The sequence below is a fragment of the Saimiri boliviensis genome, chromosome 13, assembly GCF_048565385.1.
Source record: "Saimiri boliviensis isolate mSaiBol1 chromosome 13, mSaiBol1.pri, whole genome shotgun sequence".
NCBI lineage: Eukaryota > Metazoa > Chordata > Mammalia > Primates > Cebidae > Saimiri > Saimiri boliviensis.
This window is the reverse complement of record NC_133461.1, coordinates 45,805,122-45,817,500: the sequence shown is the minus strand read 5'-3', so window position 1 is coordinate 45,817,500 and position 12,379 is coordinate 45,805,122. Positions and strand designations below refer to the sequence as shown.

Sequence of the window (12,379 nt, the reverse complement as noted above, 5' to 3'; positions counted from 1 at the left end):
TGCCATGTAGGAGGTTTTTGTCTTGATATACTCCCATTTGTCTATTTTTGCTTTGTTTCCTGTGTTTTTGAGGTCTTACCCCCCAAAATCTTTGCCTTGAACAATGTCCTAGAGCATTTCTACAATGTTTTCCTTGAATGGTTTCACAATTTCAGGTCTTACATTTAAATCTTTAATCCATTTGGGGTTGATTTTTATATATGGTGAAAGACAGAGATCTAGTTTTATTCTTCCATATATGGATATCCAGTTTCTCAGCACCATTTATTAAAGAGACTGTCCTTTCTCCAGTGTAAGTTCTTGACACCTGGTTTCTCTGGGTTCTCTACTCTGTTCCATTTGTCTGTTATAATAATTGATATGTTAGGTTCCCATTCACATAGGTGGCAAAAACGTAATTGCAGCCAATTCAGGATTCACATTTTTACCCTTAGGTTGTGCCTACCCTTAGTTAATAGTCCCAATACATTGAGAAAATCCCTTCTGATCTCTGATGTCATCTATCCTCACAGGCATTCTCGGAAACATCAGTCCCTCTGTCTGGTCCTTACTTGTGATTCTGTGTAGCCTGCTATGGAGACATCCTTATACCTATTCACATGGCCCTTCAGGCATGACAGCTTTCTCTGATACTTCTGTGCTTCTTTTGGCCTCAGGAGTTATTCTCCTCTTTCCAAAATGTGCCTTCTTCTGTAGAGTCCCTTTGCTTCCTTGCAGCTCTAGTGAAGAAACAAGCTCATTTGATTTTGGATCCTACAATATATCTGAGGGATCTCAGGGATCGAGTAAAGAACTGATTTATAACTGCAGTTTTCAATTTTTCCTTTTAACTCTCATCCTATCCTCATAGGGTGGGAAGGGCTGGCTTGTACTCTAGAAGCAACCTCTCAAATCCCCTGTCTATGCTACATGTCCCTTTCTTTTTTTTTTTCTTTCTTAACCTTAATAGCTACACGTCTCTTGATAGCCTTCCTATTAGCATAAAATGGGGTGAAGGATAAGCTGGAGAGGGGAAGGGAAAAATAAAAAAAAATAGTTTTTTTTTTTTGAGATGGAGTGCACCTGTCACCAAGGTTGGAGTACAGTGATCTTGTGGCTCACTGCAACCTCTGCCTTCCGGGTTCAAGTGATTCTTCTGCCCCAGCCTCCTGAGTAGCTGAGATTACAGACATGCACCACCATGCCCAGCTAATTTTTGTATTTTTAGGTGAGATAGGGTTTCATTGTGTTGGCCAGGCTGGTCTCGAACTCCTGATCTCAGGTGATCTGCCTGCCCCGACCTCCCAAAATGCTGGAATTACAGACCTGAGCCACCGTGGCCAAAAACTAGGATTTGAAAAATATTATCCTGCATCATGAATAAGTTGAATATGAAGCCATGGAAACTGAGAGAGCAAGTTGTTTCTAAAGAGAAATTATCCCAAGAAAAGGAGAGAAAAGTGAGAAAGAATTAAGAGATGGATTGGGAACATTATTTTATTAGAAAATCAGTGACCATTCCTACCTTTATGACCCATGTTCCACCAGTGTTTGCTTGATGGGAATTTTTAGGAATGAAGTACATTGCTATCTTACTATTTTATATCTGAATAACGGGTATGCCTGATTTTTAGCACATTTATGGATTTTATAATTCAATAAATTATAGGCATTTAATAAAATTTTATTAAATGAGTGATAAAAAGCAGTAGACATAACTGGATATATTAAAGCAGCATGGGGCTATATAAGCAAGGAGGAGTTTCATAAGATTAAGATTAAAAATTAATTTGATATATATGTTTTTTGCTCAAGTGGTATTTACTAGTCTTGGGGACCAGTACATATACATTACAGAATGTATTTCATTAACAAGTCTCAGGCAGGCACTTAACTATTGACACAGGAAACAGAAACAACCCAACAAATCAACTCTGCAGAGCTGTGTTAAAGATTTTGGACTTTCATCCCTTGATTAGAGGTATTACTACAGCATCAAGCTGGCCTGCAATATGGATCATTGAGATCAAAGGCTATAAGTTATAATGTTTGCCTTTAAAAAAGTCAATTCAACCCTGCATGTCAGAGTTAGCAACTTGCAACTGGAAGCTACAACATGGATTTATGGAATCTGTCTTGGTTTCTGTTCTTGGATGCTCTTCTGGTGATTTCTGGCTTGGTAAGGAAACAATGTATAGAAAAGAATTTAAAAATTTTGGGACAGTTGATATTGATTGTTAAAGAACAACTGTTTGTTAATTTTTGGTCTTTTTATACATCTCAAAATGTTGATCTCAAATGAGTGTTTCTTTTTGGAGAGTAGGGGTAAATAGGGTGTAGGGAGTGACAAATAGCCGCACCACAGTAGAGACATTGACATAAGGTTATGTTTTCCTTTTAGTTTCACATTGTGTAACAATTTTTCTTTTGATAAGACTATAAATGTGAATTTTGAAAATCATACCATTTTTACTGCTGAATGAAATGCAGATTGCTGTGCAGTAACTTGAGACATGAATGAGTGTTGCAGGCGCCGTCAGTAGTTATAAAGTTTTTGTAACATGGTATTTCTCTTCTACTTCTTTATCAATTGAGACTAATCTTTTCTATCATGTTGTTTGTGTCACAAACCAACCCAATGTTTTAAAAGAAGTTTCAAACGGCTGGGGGAAAATCTTCAGTTGTGATTTTAAAATAACAATTATTATATTGGGCTGATATTCTATGAATAGGAACTAGGGCATTGCAAACAAGAGATACTGATGAATACATGCTAAACTGTAATTAGGAATAAATCCTTGATAACTTTGTTCTTTAGGTGCACTGGCATTCCTCTATGAGTGTGTGCCTGCGTGTTGTTACAGTGTGAAACAGGCAAAACACTTGTTAATGTCAAAAATGACGGTAACTCCAACCATCCAGTTCATTCTCACATTTTGTTAAACACTCCAAATGATTCTAGTATTTACATATGTAATCTGTATTTGAATAAAATTGTACTTTACACTTTTGTGACAATTTATTACAGCTTACAACGTGCTTTCTTTCACATATCCTGTAACCCTCACAATACCCATGCAAAGCACGTACTGACCATATTTTACAGATAGTCTGAGTGCCTGGAAGGTGAACTGAATTACTCTTAGTAGAACTGGGAACATAACCCAGATAGTCCTATGAACTTTTTTATTCAATTACACTAAGCCATTTCTCAGGTTTACTTCTTTTTTCTGTTTTTTTTTTTGTTTGTTTTTTTTTTTCTCCTTTGGACATGTAGTCTAAATTTCATTGACCATTTGTGGAGAATCTATTTTCAGAAAAAAAATTAATCACAAAATGTAACCATGTTTTTTTCTTAAATATTTGGTATTGTCTTTGAAGACAGAATTATTCTGGGAGACACATGAAAGTAAAATAATCTAATGAGTCTTGAATAAAATTTATTTTTAAAGTATTGTTATAAATTATTGCCGGGTTTGGTAGCTGATGCCTGTAATCCCAGCACTTTGGGAGGCTGAGGGGAGCTGATCATGAGGTCAGGAGTTCGAGTCCAGCCTGGCCAACATTGTGAAACCCTGTCTCTACTAAAAATACAAAAATTAGCTGGGCATGGTGGCAGGTGCCTGTAGTCCCAGCTACTCAGGAGGCTGAGGCAGGAGAATTGCTTGAACCTTGCAGGTGGAGGTTGCAGTGAGCCAATATTGTGCCACTGCCCTCCAGTCTGGGTGACAGAGTGAGACTCCATCTCAAAAAAAAAAATTACAATATTATTTCAACATTGGGAATAAATTATTAGGTTTTCAAACATTGCTCCATGAATGCTTTTGAAAATCATGTGTAAACTGAGCACTTATTTGAGAGCTAGACTCTTATGTTCTACCTTCCTCCCCCAAGTTTTGAAGTTGGTTTCTTGTTTCCTTCACCTTCAAATTGATTTAACAGGCAGTTCCATTTTCCATATGAAATGAGAAGACCTTTTGATCAAAAAGTCATCTTAGACTTCAATTTACCGATCCTAAATACGTGTCAGAAAATAATCCACAATATTAATGACAAAATAAACAAACAGCAAATGGTTAGATATAAACTGAATCCAAGAAGGCCATTCATGGGCATTATAATAATATCTCTTGTTTATGTGTTTGTTTCTCAGCCAACTCCAGAAAACTTCGGTGAGTCTATTTTGTGTTTTGCTCTAGGTTGGAGAGAACCTTGGACATACTTAATGCTAAGCATCATACATAATTACATATGCATAATTGATGCATAATTGCATTGAACTTTGATCTAACACTGGATTCTTTTGATTTATGAAGGGATATTTTATTGTCCATGTTCCAGGATTCATATACCCAGCAGAAAAATAGAAGGTGGTATGGGAAAGGCCAAGAACAGCGACTGACACATAGACATCCCATAAATGCTTGTTAATACTGTTTTTGTTATTTTGTGTCAAATCAGATGGACCTAATAATACAATCTACTCAGTGTTCACTTTATTGTTTTTCTTATTTTGTGCCAAATCAGATGGACCTAATAATACAATCTACTCAGTATTCACTTGCGTACTCAGAGATTTGTCTATATTATATATCCCTTTGCAACTTAAAATAATAATTCAAGTTTAACTTAAAATTTTTGCTTGAAAGTTTCAAGGTATACTACTAGTAAGTGATACACATGTATGAGTAGACTGGGCTAATTTGACCAAATTTAATCATTTGTTTCCTGTTTAATCTGGTTGTCTAGTTTTTCAAATTAAGCTTAACAATATACTGAGCAACCAATTTCTTATTCCTGAAGTCATCTGACTTTCCAGAAATATGGATAGGACAGAATACAAACACAAAACCTCCTTAGACCCCAACCTGGCTCACAGGAGATTCTTAATCAATCAATCAATCAATCAATTAATCAATGTATGTTGAGTCAGAATCTAGTAGTCACCTGAGGGCAAAAAGAGACTCGCTTACTTCTGATTATATACATGATAAAGATTTTCTCTTTTTATAAACATGATGTTCAATGTGTTTTTTTTTGTTGTTGTTGTTTTAATCAAAGACATAGATGGTGGAATGGACCAGGACATATTCGATATCAATGAAGGTTTGTGGACTTTTTTTTACATCATCTCTTAAGTAGAGAGTTTGAATCCAATTTGCTAACGTGAATTTTTATCTTCACTCTTAGGTTTGGGACTGGACCTTTTTGAGGGTGACATCAGACTAGATGGGGTGAGTTGAAACAGTGTGAAGAAGAATCTTCTATTAACTACTGGAAGCCAAATTCAGAGTAACTGAGAAAGATTAGACAGCATGAATTTTGTTAAGCCCAACTATCTCTAAGGGCACAGAATCATGTCGATACATTTATTCAATGAATGTATTATATTAGAAGAAACGCATACAATTGTGTCTTCATCTTTCATTACTCAGATTTCTGTGTGGTTCAAGTCACCATAGCTCATTACATAGGTCTTAGTCTTATTGATTTGATTGATTTCATTGGAGCCATATGACATTTTCATTTTAAAATAGGACCTCACAGATTCAATCTAGTGGGAGCAAAATTAAACTGAATTTGTAAACATCTTCAATGAATCAGGCTTTTTACCACAATGAATAGATTTTGCGACTTCTACCCTGGCCTTAGCTAAAAATAATGTTGCCAAGTAAAGACCCTCCCAAACCTATTCATAAAGACTGTTGATTCTCATCTAAGTCATCACGCCACACAGTTAAACACAGGCATGTTATATGTAGATTAGGGGGAATAAAAAGTTCACTGTCATAAAAGCACTATTTTTTTTTTTCAGTATTCTCTCACAGAATGGAAATAAGTACTATTTTTTAAAAGACAAAATATTCTTTATTGTTCACTAGATTGAAAAAGATTAAGAAACTTAATACTTACTATCCCTTTTAGTGATGATAAAGAGAAACCAGGATGCTTGTTTTGGAATGTGTTTATAACATGTTGTTACAATGGACAGTGTATAATCTTGAAAAAAAGAGAGAAGACAATTTGACAAGAGCCATCGTAATTTAAAATATGTACACCATATGACCTATAAATTATCCAATAGATCTTTTCCTTTAAAATTCTGCTCTTCCGGCCAAGCGCGGTGGCTCAAGCCTGTAATCCCAGCACTTTGGGAGGCCGAGGAGGGTGGATCACGAGGTCAAGAGATCGAGACCATCCTGGTCAACATGGTGAAACCCCGTCTCTACTAAAAAAAATGCAAAACATTAGCTGGGCATGGTGGCACGTGCCTGTAGTCCCAGCTACTCAGGAGGCTGAGGCAGGAGAATTGCCTGAACCCAGGAGGCGGAGGTTGCAGTGAGCTGAGATCGCGCCATTGCACTCCAGCCTGGGTAACAAGAGAGAAACTCCGTCTCAAAAAAAAAAAAAAAAAAAAAAAAAAAAAAAAAAAAAAAATTCTGCTCTTCCAACACAGGCCTGAGTCACTCCGTTACTTCCTATATTATAAGCACCAACATCCCTCACAGCCCTCCCACCCTCAAGAAACAGAGCTACAGTGTCCCAGGCTTAGTCCTGAGCCTACTCTTCTATCTGTATTCTCTCTTGATCTCACCTTGGGCCAGGGATTTAAACGTCATTCCCATGCCAGTGACTCCAAAGGCCTATCTCTGGTCCTCTTCTTTCCCTGAGCTCCAGACTGGTCTATCCAAGCACTAATTTGTCAGCTCCACTTGAATGTCTACAAGACATCTCAAACCTAAGGTGCCCTCTGATCAGGTAAACTCTGATCTTGCCTCCAAACTGTCCCTCCCCACTCTTCCCTCCTTGTAAAGTCATCCTCACTCCCTGACTCCACTCAACTGAACACATAAAAACTTTAAGAATCACCTTTGCTTCTCCTCTCTCCTTCACTTCCCATCCTGCCCGTCAGCAAGTTCCATCATTTCTAGCTCTAACATACACTGCAAATCATCCACTTTTCTCTATCACTCTAATTCAGGTCCCATCATCTCTTGCCTGGCTTTTCCCATTAGCCTCCTAATCTGTCTTTCTATTTCTTTTTTTTTTTTTTTTTTGAGACGGAGTTTCGCTCTTGTTACCCAGGCTGGAGTGCAATGGCGCGATCTCGGCTCACCGCAACCTCCGCCTCCTGGGCTCAGGCAATTCTCCTGCCTCAGCCTCCTGAGTAGCTGGGATTACAGGCACGCGCCACCATGCCCAGCTACTTTTTTTTTTTGTATTTTTTTTTTTAGTAGAGACGGGGTTTCACCATGTTGACCAGGATGGTCTCGATCTCTTGACCTTATGATCCACCCGCCTCGGCCTCCCAAAGTGCTGGGATTACAGGCTTGAGCCACCGCGCCCGGCCTGTCTTTCTATTTCATATATTCTTCCCCTATAATCTTTTCCACCCCGTTACTTGCCCTCATCTCCTACAGCAAAATCATTTTTCAAACAGGCAGTGACTTCATGCCACCTCCTGGCTTGAAACTCTTCCATAGCTGCCTATGGGTTTAGAATCATCTCCAGATTTAGCCCTAGCCCTCTAAGCCTAGCATGACTTAGCTCCTGCTTCCCTCCCCTCCCACCCCTCTCCTCTCTTTTTCTCTCCTCTTGTCTCATCCATGCTCTCTCTTAACTCATTAGGCTACTGGTCTCAACACATACTCAAAACATACCAGGCATATTCCCACCTCAGAACCAGAGCAACTAATGTTCCCTCTGCCTTGAACCACCTTCCCAGGACCCCTGTCAATGCTGGCTCTTTCTTGCAATTCCTATTTCCCCTTAAATGTCATCACTTCAGAGAGGTCTGTCTTGATCACTCCATCTCATATACTCCCTCATCCCTGTGCCCTTGTTTACACCTCTCTTTCTAATTTCCTTCCTATTATCCCATTTAAACATTGTTTCCCCATACTCTTTTCTCTTCTCCACTAGATAAAAGCTCCATGAGGCCAGATACTTTTATTACCAAGGAATCTCTATTCTCTAGAACAATATTCAATGTATTGACTGGGCAAATACATTAGCAAAATATTATTCATTTTCTAGTATACAGTTTAAAATCCTTTAAAAATTCCTGAAAACTTTGGCCCAGCTCATGTGTGATTTTTTCTGATATTGTGTGATCCAGATTATCAAGGTATTTATATCACTTTTTTCTTGCATATTTTTAATCTTTAAGTGTAAGATACTAACCTATAAATCTACCAATATTTGTAGTTCAGATTTCCAACAGTTATTTTCTAATTATTCCTTCTTCAACTATATTAACAAAATTAATGATAGAAATTAGTGATTTCCTCCTAGAAACTTTGTTATATTATGATAAAAGTAGGGCCACACACACACATACACACACACACAATTTGTGCTGAGAGAGCTTTAAACTTCATTTATTTCTAGATTAACTACTTATTGTTTCCTAAGTTTTTGTCTTATTCGTTTAACTAACCCTTTCCCATTTATTTTTGACAGGCACAGGTTAGAAATTCCATCATTGGAGAAGATTATAGATGGCCTCATACAATTCCATATGTTCTAGAAGATAGCTTGGGTTAGTATGCACCTTGGAGTATCCATAACTAATGTATATTTCTGACAGAATAGATTACAGTGTTTCAAAGGGTGGGCTTATATAGTCTTTAAGGTTTTGTTTGTTTGCTCTTTTGTGTGGCTATGTGCATTTACTTAAAAAAATAAGCAAAATGAACAATAAAAATAACTTAAATGATTCTGTCTGAAATATTTACAGTGTCTTGACCGATGCAGCAATTAGTTCAACCAATATTTATGGAAAGCCTACTCTGTTATGCTAAGGACATAATGATTAAGGAGTCAGTATTTTTGGGGAGAGGGGCTCTGAATCACATATTCACTGAACCAGTGCAAAAACATCTTTTGGGGAGCAGGCAGGCCAGGCCAGGGTCCCGGGAAGATGCTGGGGGTGTGGTTGGGTGAAACATGGAAGAAGAGAGCCTTGCTTCCTCTTCTGATGGCAGGTACACCCCTTCTCCTGGATTCTGGATTCCTGGTGAGTGGGGCCGCTGACTGTCCATCTGCCTGTCCCCTTCTATCCCTACAAGCTCGGGGAAGAAGGGTCCTTGGAAGCCGGGGCGGGGAGCCCAGGTTCTCTGATGCTCCCACTGACTCGGGCTCGGTGGTCATGGGTTCCTCAGCCTTATCCCTGTTTCTGTTGGCATCCTGGAGCTGGTGTCACCATGCCACCCTGGCGTTCAGATTCTCCGAATCTTTTTGGCTGAGAGGAATGAAGAGGGTGTCATTGATGCCTTTGAGCTGCTCCAAGACCCTGGCCATACCAGGGGCTGTGAAGTTGAGGGGTGGGATGTTGTTGCTGGAGCTGTCGCGGTAGATCTCATTGATGGTGTGCTGCAGGGCCATGGCCAGCTGGGTCAGGTGCTCGAGGTAGGTCTTCCGCTGCTTCTCGCGTAGGTGGGTCTTATGGAGGGTGTGCAGCTTTCCTTCTTGTGCTGCAGGGCCAACCAGAACTCAACTTTGCTCTCACAGACCCAGGTGACAAGGTGGTGGCCAAGGGCCACTTTGAGGGCCTCAGGCCCGTGGTATGTGGTGCTGATGGCCAAGGCACTGTCCAGGAAGCATGGTGACAGGTCGTACTCCATCACCCTGTACAGCACCCACCCGATGTTGTCCAGCAGCTCCACCTCGGGTGTCTTTCTTTTTTTCAAACGAGTTTTCTCATATGTATAATTGATCATAGAGTAAACTTAAAATAAAGAATGGCTCCCTGTGAGCCCATCAGTGTGGCTCTGCACCTGTTTAACAAAGTGTACAAAGCAGTGCACGTGAGGTAGCACCTGCAGCGTGAGGTAGCGGGCGCCATGCCGCAGCCTCAGGACCAGGGACAGCTGCCTGCTGGTGAAGCAGTGCTGGGCCAGGTGCATGTTTTCCTGGATGGTATTGGGGTGCTTGATGCCCATCACCCGCGCGCTCAACAGCACTGCCTTCTGCTGGCTTCTCAGGGCCTCTGCACACTCACCCGTGATGTAGCGGAGGCAGGCGAGGGGGCACAAGCAGGCACACAGCTCCACGTGCTCCATATACTTTGTTAAACAGATGCAGGGAAGGCCTGACTGATGGGTTTACAGGGAGCCAGTCTTTAAGGTTTCCTCTATGATCAGTTGTACATATGAGACAATGCATAAAATAACCAACTAAATACAACTCGAGGAACTGGCATTGTTTTATCAACATTTTATTTTGCCAAGTCAGGAACTTAAACAATAACAACCCACTAGCTTTTATCATCCTCTTTTCATACAATAAATAATGTTATTAGTTTAGTATTAAAATGCTAAAAAGTCAGAAGAATCAAATCCAAAACTAAGGACAGTTATCTATAGAAGAAATTTAATTGTGTTGGAAAACTCTAAACATGTTCTTCATTTTATCTATGGACCAGTGATACTGATGTCACTGACCAGCATTAGTTTAGAAATTGCTCTTTGGGAAAAGTTTGGGTAGAAATTCTGCTATAGTTTTTCAAGCTTTAATTTTCCTTTTCTTTTTTCTTTTCTTTTCTTTTCTTTTTTTTTTTTTGAGACAGAGAATTGCTCTGGAGTGCAGTGGCATTATCTCAGGCTGGAGTGCAGTGGCACAATCTTGGCTCACTGCAGCCTCTACCTCCCAGGTTTCAGTGATTCTTCTGCCTCAGCTTCACGAGAAGCTAGGATTACAGGAATGTGCTACCACACCTGGCTAATTTTTGGAATTTTTAGTAGAGATGGGGTTTCACCATGTCAGCCAGGCTGGTCTCAGATTCTTGGCCTCGTTTTCTGCCTGCCTCAGCTTCCCAAAGTGCTGGGATTACCGGTGTAATCCACTGCACCTGGCCTGCTATAGTTCTTAAAATTTTCAACTTTTATTTTAGACTCAGGGAGTGCATGTGCAGATTTGTTACATGAGTGTGTTGCATGATGTTGAGGTTAGGGGTACAAAGGAACCCATCACCCAGGAGTTGAGCATAGTACCCAATGGGTAGCTTCCCCAATGCTTTCCTCCCTCCCTTCCCCTTCTTGTAGTCCCCAGTGTCGTTCTTATCTTTACATCCATGTATACGTAATATTTAGCTTCCACTTATGGGAGATCATACAGTATTTGAAAACCCTGCTGTTTTCCTTAAATATCATGCATTTCAGTGGATATTCACATAAAACAAGTCAATTATAATATAATGGAATAATAAAAATTATGATTAGTGATATGTTCAAAAAGCTATGGAAGCACATTGGAGGGGCATTAAACTCAACCCGGATAGAAAACATATTAATTATAACAGATGACACTAGATAGCAGGACTGCCATGAAGGTTGTGTAAGTTGTACACCATACAACTGACATGGCCTCCTAAAGCTGGTCCCATCATGCCACCTTGGCTTTCAGATTATCTAGAGGAATGAATGAAGAGAATGCCACTGATGACGTACAGCTGCTTCAAGATGCTGCTCTCAGGTGGCTGGGTCAGGAAACAAGTAGAGCTGATACCAGGTTTACGTTCTTTCTGTTCACCAGGAGGCATTTATTTTCTTGCGTGAAAGTGCTGTTCACTCATCTGGCCAGCCAGCAACTGCAGCACCTGCTCAGATGTAGTGCCTCTTTCTAATCGGCACACAGGCACCATGAGGGCTAGTGTGGCCTCTGATAGCAAGGGAAGGTGCTTTAGCCAGATGGACCATGATCTGCTAAGGCTTGGAGAAGGGAGAAAACCCTGAGTTGGAATTTAGATTGAGAGTGAGGAGGTAGGAAGTTGAGCAGGTAGGCAGAACCCAGATGGGGAAGGACCTGGGTCTTTCTTATATTAGAAAACTTGTTGTGCATACTAATAACACTGAACCACCAAAAGTATTATTGTGGCAGCGAGGCTGTTAAAATTGCAGTTTAAAATAATCACTCTGGTTGAAGTATAGATGTGTCATTAGTGAGGTAAAAAGAAGGTAGGGAGACCAGCTAGAAGACTACTGAGTAAATTCAGAGAAAGAATAGATTCCTAACCAAGACTCTCTCAATTGGGATAGACAAGAGTAGTTACATCTAAAAGCTATTTAGGAGGCATTTGCTAGATTTGGTGACTGACTGTAAGAGGTCAAGAAGAAGGTGGGCCTAGGTAAAGAGATTCTAATGCCTGGGATTCAGTTTTGGGTAACTGAGTGGATAGTAATGTCTTTAACCAGAATGGAGAATTTAACCTTGAGGAGCATGAGACAGAGAAGTATGGTGGATATTTGCTTTTGACATGCAGAATTTGAAATGCATCAGCGTCACTGTGGTGGTGATACCAAATAAAGTGTTGGTATATGACCTGGTCATTCAAGATTGAGAAATGTTTGGGAGTTATTAGGAGGTAAGAGATGGTTGAAGTCATAGTTATGGATGAGCA

The 12,379-nt window shown here is 39.9% G+C and overlaps 1 protein-coding gene across 1 annotated transcript in view; it reads left to right on the top strand.

Moving 5' to 3' along the window:
• Nucleotides 1-2,004: 2,004 nt before the first annotated feature.
• Nucleotides 2,005-12,379, top strand: part of MEP1B (meprin A subunit beta) — a 30,649-nt gene continuing 20,274 nt past the window's right edge. Inside the window, exons 1-5 of the mRNA XM_003924751.2 lie at nucleotides 2,005-2,158; nucleotides 4,133-4,151; nucleotides 5,041-5,085; nucleotides 5,170-5,213; nucleotides 8,443-8,521. Of these exons, the coding sequence (XP_003924800.1) occupies nucleotides 2,096-2,158; nucleotides 4,133-4,151; nucleotides 5,041-5,085; nucleotides 5,170-5,213; nucleotides 8,443-8,521 (250 nt within the window). The 5' untranslated portion in view covers nucleotides 2,005-2,095. The remainder of the gene's footprint in view (nucleotides 2,159-4,132; nucleotides 4,152-5,040; nucleotides 5,086-5,169; nucleotides 5,214-8,442; nucleotides 8,522-12,379) is intronic.